Here is a 15,589-nt window from a genome sequence, read left to right on the forward strand (position 1 = left end):
ACACATAGGAGCTCTGGTAGCATAGTGCCTAAGGCACTTGCCTGCTAACCAGAAGGCTGGCGGTTCAAACCCACCAGCCACTCCTCGGAAGGAAGATTAGGCAATCTACTTCCGTAGTGATACTGCCTCGTCAACCCAAGGAAGGGTCGCTATGAGTCAGGGATGACTCGACGGCATATAACAACAACAACAAATATACATATATATACACACACACACACATATATACATATACACACACACACACATATATATATATATACACACATATATACAGCAGCTAACATATAATTTTATTTTTTGTTAATAGAAGATATAAAATATATATAAATAATATATAATGAATAAGTGATTCATATATGAAGATCAGGGACAACAGCCTTCAATATGGATTAAATCTCAACATAAAGAAAACAAAAATCCTTACAACTGAACCAATAAGCAACATCACAATAAATGGAGAAAAGATTGAAATTGTCAGGGGTTTTATTATATTTGGATCCATAATCAATGCTCCTGGAAGCAGCAATCAAGAAAAGAATTGCACTGCTAAATATGCCACAAAAAAAACTCTTTAAAGTGTTAAAGAGCAAAGATGTCACTCTGAAGACTAAGATGTGCCTGACCCAAGCCATGTTCTTTACAAAAGCCTCATATGAATGTGAAAGCTGGACGATGAATTAGGAAGGCCAAAGAAGAGTTGATGCCTTTGAATTGTGGTTTTGATGAAGAATATTGAAAATAACATAGACTGCCAGAAGAACAAACAAATCTGCCCTGGAAGGCGTGCAGCCAGAATACTCTTTGGAAGTGAGAATGGCCAGACCTCATCTCACTCACTTTGGTCGTGTTGTCAGAAAGGACCAATCCCTGGAGAAGGATGTCATGTTTGGTAAAGTAGAGGATCATCAAAAGAGAGGAAGACCTTCAACAAGATGGATTGACACACAGCTGCAACAATGGGCTCAAGCACAGCATATATTGTGAGGATGGGTCAGGACCAGGCAGTGTTTCATTCTATTGTACGTAGGGTCACTATGACTCAGAGCTGATTCAACAGCACTTAACGACAATGTAGGCGTACATACACACATGGAGAATTGGTTTCACAGCACCGTAAAATTTAACATTTGTCAATGGGAATTAGAAATGATCAAACGTCATTGTTGGTAGGTTCTGTCAAGTCAATTCTGATTCATAGTGACCCTATGTACAAACAGAACAAAACACTGCTGTGCCCTGTGCTGTGCCATCTTCACAATCCTTGCAATGCTTGGGCCTATCTTTAAACCACTGTGCCAATCCATCTCTTTGAGGGTCTTCCCCTTTTTCTCTGACCCTCCACTTTAATAAACATGGTATCTTTCTCCAGGACCAAAGTAGCTGAATGAAATCTGGCCATTCTCCCTTCCAAGGAGCGTTCCAGCAGCATTTCCTGGACAGATTTTTTCCTTCTTCTGCAGTCTATAGTATTTTCAGTATTTTTCACCAATACCACTATTCAAAGGCATCAATTCTTCTTCAGTATTCTTTATTCCTTGTCCAGCTTTCACATGCAAATGAGGTAATTGAAAATACTGGGTCTTGGGTTCGGTGTACCTTACTCTTCAAAGTGACATCTTTGCTCTTCAACACTTTAAACAGCTCTTTTGCAGCATACTTGCCCAGTGCTGTATGACATCTGATTTCTTGACTACTGCTTCCATGAATCAAACATCGTATATTAGATAAAATAAGGTTTGACTATAATTTTATAATACAATTTGATAAAGTAGGTTTTAAATTCCTTATTGAACAATAATTTCTACTGAACAATACAAAATTAATCTGAATGGAATCACAAAATGTGGCAGCCATGGGTTTATTCAGTGCATCCTTAAAAACTTAGTTGTCCTAGAAAATATTCCAATTATATTTAGCAGAACCAATGTCACCAACCTACATTGATTTGGCTGTTTCAAAGGTTTTCTTTTCAAGCCAATGACAGTTCAAAGGAGCAAGTATTGAAAATAAGTGGAAAGCGTTGCTTATATTCACAATATTAAAAGTCATTTTTTAGCTTTCAGTATTTCCTACGGATGTTATTTTTGCTTGCTCCCTTGGGACTTTCTCTCAAGAGCATGTTACTCAGCTGTATAAACAACAAAGTCATTAAACGTAACTGGCCATTGCTCCCAGCATTCCACTCTACCATATCTCTGACTTCAAAAAATCTCACCATTATACACAGCACCCAAGTGTCATCACCATACTCCTCCCTTAGCAGACAAGCATTAGGCAGGGCAGGAAGGCCCACTAGTTTAGGGTCTTCGGATGGCATTTAGCAATTTTGGGATAGGTGAAGGGTTTTTCTTATCTTGTAAAATGGAAGTGCACTATTATAAACTCTGTTGTGTTCTTGGACAGAACAATTTAAAGAAAGTATACAAGTGGAATTTCATTTCTTTAAAGCTATCTGTGCATGTGTACTCCTTAAAAAGTGAAATGTTCCCTATCCATGATGTGTAGGTAACCTGGTGTAAAGAATGCTACACGAGAGGACTATTCCAGAAAAGAAGGGACACCCTACCATACCCACAGCACATAATTTTTCTGAAAAATATGATTTTCAATGGTATTTGTTTTTAATATTTATAATTAAAGATAATTATACAATAAAAATACCATATTTTTCAGTTGTTCATTGTGTTGAATGTTCATCATGAAGTATTTGGTAATAACCAAAAAGCCAAATAAAACTTACTGCCATTGAGTCAATTCCAACTCATAGCAATCCCCACTGGGTTTCAGAAGCTATAAATCTTTACAGAAATAGATTGCTCTATCTTCCTTCTACTGAGTGGCTGGTGGGTTTGAACTGCCAAACTTTGGAATAGAATTTAACTTTTTAAAAATTTGACAAGTGAGAAAATAAGTATATATAAAGAATATAAGGATACTAGATACTAAATACCCTAAAGCTATACTTATATATAACAACATAAGGCCACAGAATGTAGACTCAAATTTTTCATCCATATTAATAATCTGTTTAATAATCAATCCCTCAACCCCAAGATTAGTTGACTGGACCATTTTTGCACTTCAAATTAGAATTGCAAACTGCACCCATAAATAAAAATTCAGTTGAATTTTTTATTTTGGTAGAGTATAACTGAACAAATGAAACTAACCTTTTAAATTATTTATATACCATGTCTCAGGTAGGCACAGAGCAGTTGAATAAACAACAATGCCATAGCCAGATAATTTAGGTCATATTAAATGGTTTAATACTATCTGACTATATCTAAATTGGAAAGGGTATTAATGAAGAGTCATTTAGATGAATGAAAGCCAAATGTTTTAAAGATCTTTCCTTATAGGTCAGCAATAAAATACTTCTTAAGCCACAATTTTTAAATATGAAAAATTATAAGATGATCTATTACAAGATAGGGTTAAGCTCATAGAATATCTATCCCAATAATAGTGTTAAAAGTGTTTTTAAATGCAGGAAGTATATTAGAAATATTTTGTAAAATATTACATTTTCTTTTAAAACTCTTATTGTCTCTGTGACTCTACAAAAGAAAGGCTTACAAATAAAAAGAGATTTTTAATGGAAATTTCCATTTAGTCCATTTCAACTAACTCTTATTATTGAATTGATTCTATACTCATGGTAGGGTGGAAAGTACTACTTCCTTAATTGCCCACTTTTTCATGTCACTTTGTTAATGATATTAACAAGAAAATCTATTCAGGTGACAAAGTCAATCATCTTCCTAGTTTTGAGTATAAAATCCTTCAAGATACTATCATACATGGTGTTTAAACACATATAATCTTTAAAACAATATGCTAATGAGCATTACTGACTTTTTTTTTTAAGTATTTTAAACAATTTTAATATACCTTCTATGGACTTAAGGAGCTCTGGTGGCACAATGGGTAAGGCATTTGGCTGCTAATTAGAAGGTCTTCAGTTCAAATCCACCAATTTCTCTGTGGGAGGAAGATGAGGCAATCTACTTCTGTAAAGATTTATAGCCTTGAAAAGCCTATAGGGGTCACTATGAGTTGGAATTGAATCTATGGCAGTGGGTTTTTTCTATTGACTTAATAAAGACAATCATTTATGAAACAATAGTAAATAGCTTAGTGTGGAGTTAGAATTTATGCTCATCTTCACAAGAAACCTAATTTAAAATAATGGCAAAGGGAAATTGAAATTAAAAGGAAAGAAATCACTTTCATCAGATACAAAATTATGGAGAATATAATCTCAGGAAATTCTTATGGAATCATTTCATAAATGAGAAAACATCTATTTTCCCTCTTTCATTTCCAATTGAAATAAACATATAATACAGCTTTTATTTCTAGAAGATTCCTAGTACCGCATTACCTTAAAATCTATGTTCTAGGCCCTACTCTTTGAAGACACATTTATTTAAAAACAAACAACAACAACAGCAAAACTATTTTTCAGCCCAAGAAGATTATAGACTAATGTATAATCTGTCATCTGAATTCAGTGGCTGAAGTCAGTCTTCAGTTCTTAGGTTTCTCATTCTGGATTCATGAGTCAGGAAACCCTTAAGTCCTTTCCAAAGACAGTCATAATACATTCATTTCTGGGTGACTTTGTCACAGTTGAATCCTATAGCTCATTTTATGTTACACAAATTATCATGACAAATATTTTTGATTAATGTATAATAAGTGGATATTACTCCATATACAGAGTGGCCGTCATCTGCTCAAACAAGACTGACGGTTTGGACTCTATTTTTTGCATCCATAGTTAACGTACTTGGTTGCTAACAGACAGGTTGCAGGTTCAAGTACACCTAGAGGCTCCTCAGAAGAAAGGCTAGTTATCTACTTCTGAAAAATCACTCATTAGAAACCTTGTTGTTGTTCAGTGCCATCCAGTCATTTCCATAGCAACCTTGTATACTGTACAATGAAACACTGACATTGATTTCCTTATAGGTCAGCAATAAAATACTGACATTGATTTTGAACCATCCACACAACAATTGCTATGTTTGAACTCATTTTGCAGGCACTGCTGTAATCTATCTCATTCATGGCCTTCCTCTTTTTGCTGGCCCTCTATTCACCAAGGATGAAATCTTTCTTCAGGGACTAGTCATTCCTGATAACATGTCCAACGTACTTAAGATGAAGTCTCAGCATCCTCACTTCTTAGGAGCCTTCTGGTTGTATTTTTTTCCAAGACAGATTTTTTGTTCTTCTAACACTGCTTGGAATATTAAATATATTTGGCCAACATCATAATTCAAATGCATCAATTCCTCTTTTGTCTTCCTATTGCCCAGCTTTTGCATCCATGAAAATACCATGGCTTGTGTCAGGTTTTTTTTCCAGTAGACTTACCCAGTACAATATGTCCTTTGATTTCTTGATTGCCTTTTCCATGAACATTGACTGTAGATACAAATAAAATGAAATCCTTGACAACGTCTATCTTCATTTGTCATGATTTGGTCCAGTTGTGAGGATTTTCTTTATGTTTTCTTTATGCTGAAGACTATGTGAGGATTTTTTTTTAGCTTTTCTTTACCTTGGGGAATAATCTCTACTAAAAGCTATCATCTTTGATCTTCATTAGTAAGTGCTCAAATCCAAAGCTTTCAGAAAGCAAGGTAGTCTCATCTGTGTATCACAAGTTTCAATGAGTCTTCCTCAGATCGTAATGCTGTATTTTGAATCATATAGGCCAGCTTCTTAGATTATTCGATGACCATACAGATTGAATAAGTATGGTGAAAGATTACAACCCTGGCACAAACTTTTCCTGATTTTAAACTATGTAGTATGCAGTATCCCCTGTTCTATTTGACTGACTACTTCTTATACACATTCCACATGAGAACAATTAAGTGTTCTGGAATTCCCATTCTTCATAATTTTATACATAATTTGTTATGATCCACAGTCAAATGTCTTGCATAGTCAATAAAACACAGGTAAACATCTTTCTTGTATTATCTGCTTTCAGTCAAGATCCATCTGACATCAGGCATGATATCCCTAGTTCCACATCCTCTTCTGAATCCAGCTTAAATTTCCATCAGCTCCTTTACTTCATCATTTTCTCCCTTTACTTTAGCTACTGTACATTCAAGAGCAAATTCCAGAGTCTTTTCTGGCATCCCTTTTAGTCTTTGCTTTCTTTCCTGTCCTTTTAATGACATTTTACTTCTTGGTGTATGATATCCTTGATGTCATCCCACAACTTGTCTGGTCTTCAGTCATAATTTTTCAATGCATCAAATCCATTGTTGAAATAGTCTCCAAGGTCAGGTGGGATACACTCAAGTGTGTACATTGTCACTTGTGGGTTTTTTGAATTTTCTTGAGCTTCAGATTGGGTTTGCATGTTAATTATTGATGATCTCTTCCACAGAAAGCCACTAGCTTTGTTCTGATTGAAGATATTAAGCTTTTCTATCATCTGTTTTAACAGATGTAGTCAGTTTTATTCCTATGTATCACATATGGTGAGTTCTACATATAAAGTCACCATTTACATTGCTGGGGAAAAAACAAAAAGGTATTTCCAATGGAGTGGTCTTTGGTCTTGCAAAATTCTATCATGTGATCTCCATCACCATTTCTATTACCAATGCTGTATTTTCCAACTACTTGTCCTTCTAATTTGTTTCCAATGTTCACATTCTAATGACCAATAACTATCAGTACATCTTCATTACATGTTTGATCAATTTTAGACTGGAGAAGTAGGTAAAAAATTATTTAATTTCTTCATCTATGGCCTTGGTGTTTAGTGTGTAAATTTGAATAATAGTCATATTAACTGGTCTTCCTCATAGGAGTATGGACAGCATCCTATCACTAACACCACTGTACTTCAGGTAGATCCTGAAATATTCTTTTTTGACAATAAATGATACGCCATTTCTCTTCAATTTGTCATTCCCAACGTAGAAGACCATATCATTCTCTGATTCAAAGTACCAGTACCAGTCCATTTTGGCTCACTAATGATTAGGATATCAATCTTTATGTGCAACATTTCATTTTTGATGACTTCTAGTTGTCCTAGATGTATACTTTGGACCTTCCACCTTCCAATTATTAGTCAATATTTGCAGCTGTCTCATCTCATTTTGATGCATGCTACATCAGTAAATGAAGGTCTGAAATCTTTACTCCATCCATGTCATTAAATCCAACTCCACTTTGAAGAGAAAGCTTTTCCCAATTCATATTTTGTGTGTCCTCCAAACTGAGGGTGCATCTTCCAGGCAGGATTATATCAGATGATGGTCCACATCCATTCATAAAGTTTCCATGACCTTTTTTTTTTTTTTTTTCAGAATAGAGCACCAGGTCCTTCTTAATCTGTCTTAGTCTGAAAGCTCTGCTGAATCCCTTCCGCTATGGCTGACCCTGTTCATATTTGAAATACTGGTGGCATAGTTTCCATCATCACAGCAACATGCAAGCCACCAAAGTATGACAAAAACGACAGATGAGTTGTTGTCTGGTACCATCGAGTCAGTCCTAACTCACAGTGACCCTATGTATAACAGAACAAAACATTACCCAGTCACCCAGTCCTCTGCTAGCCTCACAACCCTTGCTATACCTGAGCCCATCATTGCAGCCACTGTGCCAATCCATCTCATAGAGGGTATTTCCCTTTTCGCTGACCATTCACCTTACCAAGCATAATATTCTTCTCCAGGGATCAGTCCCTCCTGAGAACATGACCTAAGTAGGTGAGACTAAGTCTGGCCATTCTCATTTCCAAGGAGCATTCCAGCTGCACTTCTTCCAGGACAGATTGTTAGTTCTTCTGGCAGTCCATGGTAATTTCAGTATTCTTTGCTAACACCAAAACTCAAAAGCATCAACTCTTCTTCAGTCTTCTTTATTCATAGTCCAGCTTTCACATTCACTGAGGCAATTGAAAACACCATGCCTTGGATTAGGCACAACTTAGTCTTCAAAGAGATATCTTTGCTCTTCAGCACTTTAAAGAGGTCTTTTGCAGCAGATTTGCCCAGTGCATTATGTTGTCTGATTCTTGACTGCTGTTTCTATTGGTGTTGAGTATGGATCCAAAGAATACGAAATCCTTGACACTTCAATCTTTTCTCCATTTATCATGATACTGCTTATTAGTCTGGTTGTGTGGATTTTTGTTTTCTTTGTGTTCAGATATAATCCATACTACAGACTGTTGTCTTTACTCTTCATCAATAAGTGCTTCAAGTCATCCTCACTTTCAGTAAGCGAGTTTGTGTCATCTGCATATTGCTGGTTGTTAATGAGTCTTTCTCCAGTCCTGAAGCTGTGTTCTTCTTCATATAGTCCACCTTCTCAGATCGTTTGCTCAGCATACAGATTGAATAAATATGATGAGAGGATACAACTCTGATGGATTCCCTTCCTGATTTTAAACCATGCAGTGGTGGCGAAGTGCCTAAGGCATTTGACTGCTAACCAGAAGGCTGGAGGCGCAAACCCACCAGCTTCTCCTTGGAAGGAAGGTTGGGCAATCTTTCCATAGTGATACCACCTCAGAAACTCAAGGAGGGGTCGCTATGAGTTGGATCCATCTCCGGAGCAGTGAGTTTAGAGTTTTATCCCCTTGTTTTGTTTGAATGACAGCTTCCTGGTTTATGTACAGTTTCCTCATAAGCAAAATGTTGTGGAATTCCCATTCTTCTCAATGTTATCCATAATGTGTCATGATCCACACAGACGAATGTTTTTGCATAGTCAATAAAACACAAATAAGTATCTTTCTGGTATTCTTTGCTTTCAACCAAAATCCATCTGACATCAGCAATGATATCCCTCATCCCATGTCCTCTTCTGAATCAGCTTGCATTTCTAAAAGTTCCTGGTTAATATATTGCTGCAATTGTTTTTGAATTATCTTTAGCAAAATCTTACTTGTGAGTGATATGAATAATATTGTTCAATTATTTCCACATTCTGTGGGATTACCTTTCTTTGAAATGCATATAAATATGAATCTCTTCCAGGCAGTAGGCCAGGTAGTTGTCTTCCAAATTTATTGGCACGGATGAGTAAGTGCCTCCAGTGTGACATCTGTTTGTTGAAATATCTCAACGGATATTCTGTCATTCCTGAAGCCTTGTTTTTCTCCAATACCTTCAGTGCAGCTTTGACTTCTTTCTTCAATATCATTTGTTCTTGGTCATGTGCCACTTGAAATAGATGAACATGGACCAATTCTTTTTGGTACAGTGACATTGTGTATTCCTTTCATCTTTTCTTGATGTTACCTGCATCAAGGTCAATATTTTGCCCATAGAATCTTTCAATATTGCAACTTGAGGCTTGAAAGTTTTCCTCATTTCTTTCAGCTTGAGAAATGCTGAGCACATTCCTCCCTATGGTTTTCTAACTCCAGGTCTTTGTACATTTCATTATAACAATTGACTTTGTCTTCTCAAGCTGCTCTCTGAAATCTGCTGTTCAGCTCTTTTATCTTGTCATTTCTTCCATTTACATTAGCTACTCTCTAAAGCTAAGACACTTGCCTGCTAACCAGACGGCTGGCGGTTCAAATCCACCAGCCACTCCTCGGAAGGAAGGTTGGGCAATCCTACTTCCGTAGTGATACTGCCTCGGAAACCCAAGAAGGGGTCGCTATGAGTCGGGGCCGACTCGACGGCACATAACAACAACAACAACAACAAAGCAAGTTTAAGAGTCTTTTCTGATATACATTTTGGTCTTTTCTTCCTTTCTTGCCTTTTTAAGGATCTTTTACTTTCTTCATTGATGATGTTCTTGATGTCCTCCCACAATTCCTAGGTTTTTGGTCATTGTTGTTCAATATGTCAAATATATTCTCCACATGGTCTCTAAATCAAGGTGGGATATAACCAAGGCCATATTTTGGCTCTTGTGGACTTGTTTTAATTGTCTTCAGCTTCAAGTTGAACTTGCATATGAGCAGTTGATGATCTGTTCCACAGTCACCTCCTGGCCTTGTTTTGGCTGAAGATACTGAGCTTCTCCATCGCCTCTTTCCACAGATGTAGTAGATCTGATTCTTGTGTATTCCATCTGGTGAAGTCCACATGTATAACCACCATTTATGTTGTTGAAAAAAAAAATGTATTTTCAATGAATAAGTCATTGGTCTTGCAAAATTCTATCATGCAATCTCCCGCATCATTTCTATCACCAAGGCCATATTTTCCAACTACTGGTGATTCTTCTTTGTTTCCAACCTTTGCATTCCAATCACCAGTAATAATCAACACATCTTGATTGCATGTGTGGTCAATTTCAGACTGCAGCAGTTGGTAAAAATCTTCAACTTCCTCATCTTTGGCTTTGGTGGTTGGTGCATAAATCTGAATAGTAGTAGTATTAACTGGTCTTCCTTGTAGGCATATGGATCACAGACAGCATTATTTTTGAATATAATAGATATTGAAACATTCTTTGTGATGATGAACACCATGCCATTTCTCTTCAATTTGTCATTCCGGGCATAGTAGATCATATGGTTGTCTGATTCAAAATGGCCAATTTCAGATCACGAATGCCTAGAATATTGATCTTTAAGTGTTCCATTTCATTTTTCACAACTTCCAATTTTCCTACATTCATACTTCATACATTCAATGTTCCCATTATTAGTGGATGATTGTAGCTATTTCTTCCCATTTTGAGTCATGGCATATCAGCAAATGCAGGTCTCGAAAGCTTTACTCCATTCACATCATTAAGGTTGACTCTACTTTGAGAAGGCAGCTCTACCCCAGTCGTATTTTGAGTTCTTTCCAACCTGAAGGGCTCATCTTCTGGCACTACAACATACAGTGTTTCAGGGCTATTTGTAAAGTTTTCCAGGGATACATCAGACAGTGTTTCACTGCTATTCATAAGGTTTTCACTGGCCAATACTTTGAGATGTGGATGGCTCCTTCCTCCTTCCAAGTCCATCTTACTCTGGAAGCTCTGCTGAAACCTGTCCACCATGGATGACCCTGCTGATATTTGAAATACTGATGGCATAGCCTCCAGCCTTATAGCAACACGTAAGCCACCATAGTAAGACAACTGACAGATGAGCAGTAGGACAGCTGAGTAGTAGTTGGGAACCTTGTAGAGCACAACTCTACTATGACACATATAAAGTCACAGTTAATTGGGATTAACTGGATGACAACTGATTTACATTCATAGCAGGTCTGGGGATGAAAGAACAAAAGCCAAGAAATTCTCCTCTAGTGTCAGTATTGTCAAGGGTTGGCTGATAAGCATGTGCAGCAGTAAATTGAACATTACAATGGTATCAAACCTGCTTTGTGTTGGCTTTTTGTTTGTCACACAAAGTATACCTAAGGGTGCTTGTTCCCCATTTCCTTTCCAGATATTAAATCCTATTCATTCTTTTAAAAGTCTCTGCTCCTCTTAGGTTCTTGTGCCCATCTTTTAGATTTGTTACTATTCTACTCAATCACTGAAGATCTTAACACTTACTGCAAGGAATCCCTCTACAGTCAAATCCAGGTGGTACCCTGGTGAGTCCACTCCTTTGGGATGACACATGATACATAGTCCTTGGACATCTTTGTCTTAAATATCATTATACCACATACTGTTTCTGTCTACTCTGTTGAATAATACAGTTAATACTACTATTGTTCATACCACTCTGTCCACAGTCATCACCTAAGTATGCAAAATTATAATGACAATAAAATAAAGAGAAAATCAACATAAAAAATTAAAAGTTAAAATGAATAAATGTGGCCATAAGAATAACTATTATGGGAGCTCTGGTGGCTTAGTGCCTAAGACATTTGACTGCTAACCAAAAGGCTGATGGTTCAAACCCACCAGCCACTCCTCAGAAGGAAGATTAGGCAATCTACTTCCATAGACATACCGCCTCAGAAACTCAAGACCTCAGAAACCCAAGAAGGCGTTGCTATGACTCAGGAAAAACTTGACAGCAGTGAGTTTGTTTCACTACTACTACTACTACTACTACTACTACTACTACTATTATTATGAACTTCTTCATCACCTGGGCCATTTCCAAGGTCCAGATTTCACCCCTTGTTCTACCATTCACAAGTCATGATGGTGTGTATATAAATGGATCCACATAAATCTACTGAAGAAGCCAACAATTAAAAATCAGCCAAAAGAGAGTGAGACCAGCTTCATCTGAAACCATAAATCTTGATCTGATCATTAAATAAAAACTATACCAAATATAAGGCCACAACTCAAGGATAACATTTGACTCATACTGAAAAAATAAACATTACCATAAGAGAAGCACAATTTTCTTCAAAGGTAAGAACAACTAACCTTTTTTTTTCAAGGGAGGCTCCTCTATTTCTCCTAAACCAAGACAAAGAGTAATAAATTAGAAAAACTTTTATAATTGAATAACATTACTTTTCTATTTTCCCATTTTTTTGTCCCTTTTAAAAGCCATTTTTGGTTGTTAAAGCATAGTCCTTATATGACTTTATTTCCCAAAGTCAAAGTCTTAAACATAGACTTTGTTTATGTATATTCTTTTGAGATAAATTCACTTTTATTAGTTCAACAAAAATATGGAAGTGATTCTAATTATACATTATAGATCATACATTATGTTCATTTCAGTTCCCTGTTGTTCATCTTGACCTCTCAACTGGTGCTAAACAAATACAAATTCAGACAAAGTTGTAGAAGTCTTTACAATACTTTCTCATACTCAAGCCTGAGCAGATAGTTTCTGATAACTAAGACTGACCCTAAAAATGTCATTTGAAGACAGGATCACAATGTTTTGTTATTTTCACAACCATTTATTGGAAGTTTATATGTGATTAGGCTTTATTACTTCTTTTTATACATTAGCTGATAAGAAAGAGTGCAAAGGTTATTTGCATAATTTTTGTGTCATTTAAAATGTGTTCTTCCATTCTACACTTCCATTTATTTCAATAAATTTACTTTGGGCTGGGATTTTAGCAGTTTCACTATCTGTTATTTGATCTTGAATATGATTTATGCATATAAAACTTTTAATGTATATTTACTGTTATGTTTTTATTGCAATATTTCTAGAGATAAACTTGACAAATAATGACATTTTTCCCCAAAAAAAGTATATAACCATAAGTTTCTATTGTGGTTCAATCTTGTTGTTGTTATGTGCCGTCAAGTCAGACCCAACTTATAGCGACCCCTCCTTGGGTTTCCAAGGCTGTATCACTACGGAGATAGACTGCCCATCCTTCCTTCTGAGGAGTAGATGGTGGGTATGCACCACCAGCCTTCTGGATAGCAGTCAAGTGCCTTAGGCACTACGCTACCAGAGCTCCTTGTGGTTTAATGTTGTTGTTGTTACGTGCCATTGAGTTGGCCCCAACTCATAGTGATCCCTCCTTGGGTTTCCGAGCCAGTATCACTACGGAAGTAGATTGCCCCATCTTCCTTCTGAGGAGTGGCTGGTGGGTTTGAACCGCCAGCCTTCTGGTTAGCAGTCAAGTGCCTTAGCCACTATGCTACCAGAGCTCCTTGTGGTTTAATAGTAGTGCATAATAAGCTCTCTTTACAATAAGATACTCTAAGGGTAGCATTTAATTTTGATACCTATGTCATAATGGCATATAAGGTGCAAGATAAAAGTTAGAGACCAATTTATTCAGTTTGGCAGCCTGTTGATAGGCTGTTAATATTTAAAAGTGCATTCATTTTGGTTTAGGCTGACCCAAGTACTCATTTATTCTTAAACGAAAGTAAGTCAATGTAATACATATTTCATGTTGATGGCGGTTGCTTTGTCACTGTATGCACTGTACCTTTGTCAGTGTCCTCGCCCTCTACATCATCTTCTTCTTCATCCTCAGATGAGATAATGTCAGACAACAAAGAAAAGAAGCCATAGATCCAGTCCGTGGTTTCCTCTACAGCATCATGTACGAATTTTAGAGGATCTGAGCCAATCTTGGAAATAGAGCTTGCTGAAAGTAATTTAAAGGAAAAGAAATGTTTTAGTCATTCCCAAAGAAACTAAGAAAAGCTGTTCTTTTTGATTTGTCCTTTTGACACAATGGACATGCCAAGTTGATGAATTTAAATATCTTTTCACTACTTTTTTTTTTTGCTAAGAAACTGAAACTAAATTACTTCTACCTTTTTTCATTTTATATATATATACTTATTTATATTCAAATAAAAAGAAATGTTATTGGAGACTTCTGATACCAAACACTACAGGAACACCAAGAAAGAAATTACCCTTTGTAAGTTTATGCTATAAGTAAGAGTTCAACACAGGGCAAGAAAGGAGTATTATCCAAATGGCAACATAAACTCATTGTCATGTATATTCTGAAATGGACAAAGTTACTGTTGGTTCATATCATATTAGACAACTTCATGGAGAAGATGTCTCTGCAAATTTTTAGACCAATGACAAATTCTTGAAGTTGACTAAAGTACCTGTGTTTGAAGTTAGGCCCATTTACTATAATTTTTAATACAAGAGGAAAAGTGTGGTTTGTCAAACTAGTGATCATTCCAAGTGCAAGCTAGATCCAATTAGATTTATTCTTGTTAGATATTCCAGTACCTGATACACACACACACAGACACACACACACATATATATATATATATACACAGACTATGTATATGTATGTGTGTATGTAAATATATATATATATATATATATATATATATATATATATGTATATATTTGTTGTTGTTAGATGCAGTCAAGTCAGCTCTGACTCATAGCAACCCTATGTACAACAGAATGAAACACTGCCTGGTCCTTTGCCAGCCTCACAGTCCTTGTGATACCTGAGCCCATCATTGCAGCCACCGCGCCAATCCATCTCATGGAGACCCTTCCACTTCTTAGCTCACCCTCCACTTTACCAAGCATAATATCCTCCTCCAGGGAATGGTCCCTTAGGTGAGACCAAGTCTGGCCATTCTCACTTCTAAGGACCATTCCAGCTACACTCCTTCCAAGACAGATTTATTCACTCTTTTGGCAGTCTGTGGTACTTCCAGTATTTTTTTGCCAACACCACAACTCAAAAGCATCAACTCTTGTTCGGTCTTTCTTGTTCATTGTCCAGCTCTCACATGCATATGAAGCGATAGAAAATATGGCTTGGGTTAAGTATACCTTAGTCTTCATGCAGACATCTTTGCTCTTCAGCACCTTAAAGAGGTCTTTTGCAGCAGATTTGCTCACTGTAATATGTCATCTGATGTCTTGAGTGCTGTTTCCATCTGTATTGATGGTGGAACCAAGTAAAATGTGTGTGTGTGTGTGTGTGTGTATGCATATATATGTTGTTGTTGTTGTTATGTGCCATCGAGTCAGCCCTGACTCAGCAACCCCTCCTTGGGTTTCTGATGCAATATCATTGTGGAAGTAGATTGCTCCATCTTCCTTCCGAGGAGTGGCTGGTGGGTTTGAACCGCCAGCCTTCTCTTCTAGTTAGCAGTCAAGTGCCTTAGGCACTATGTTACCAGAGTTCCCATGTATGTGTGTGTGTGTGTGTGTGTATATGTATATATATATATA

At 36.6% G+C, this 15,589-nt stretch overlaps 1 protein-coding gene across 1 annotated transcript in view; it reads right to left on the reverse strand.

Moving 5' to 3' along the window:
- TRDN (triadin) overlaps nt 1-15,589 on the reverse strand; it is a 164,992-nt gene that overhangs the window by 98,620 nt on the left and 50,783 nt on the right. Inside the window, exons 3-4 of the mRNA XM_042782913.1 lie at nt 13,845-14,006; nt 12,358-12,390 (exon numbers count right to left, since the gene is read on the reverse strand). Of these exons, the coding sequence (XP_042638847.1) occupies nt 12,358-12,390; nt 13,845-14,006 (195 nt within the window). The remainder of the gene's footprint in view (nt 1-12,357; nt 12,391-13,844; nt 14,007-15,589) is intronic.

This window comes from Orycteropus afer, unplaced genomic scaffold (genome assembly GCF_000298275.1).
Source record: "Orycteropus afer afer isolate SDZICR_OR568_19922 unplaced genomic scaffold, OryAfe1.0 scaffold00506, whole genome shotgun sequence".
In the NCBI taxonomy this organism is placed as follows: Eukaryota; Metazoa; Chordata; class Mammalia; order Tubulidentata; family Orycteropodidae; genus Orycteropus; species Orycteropus afer.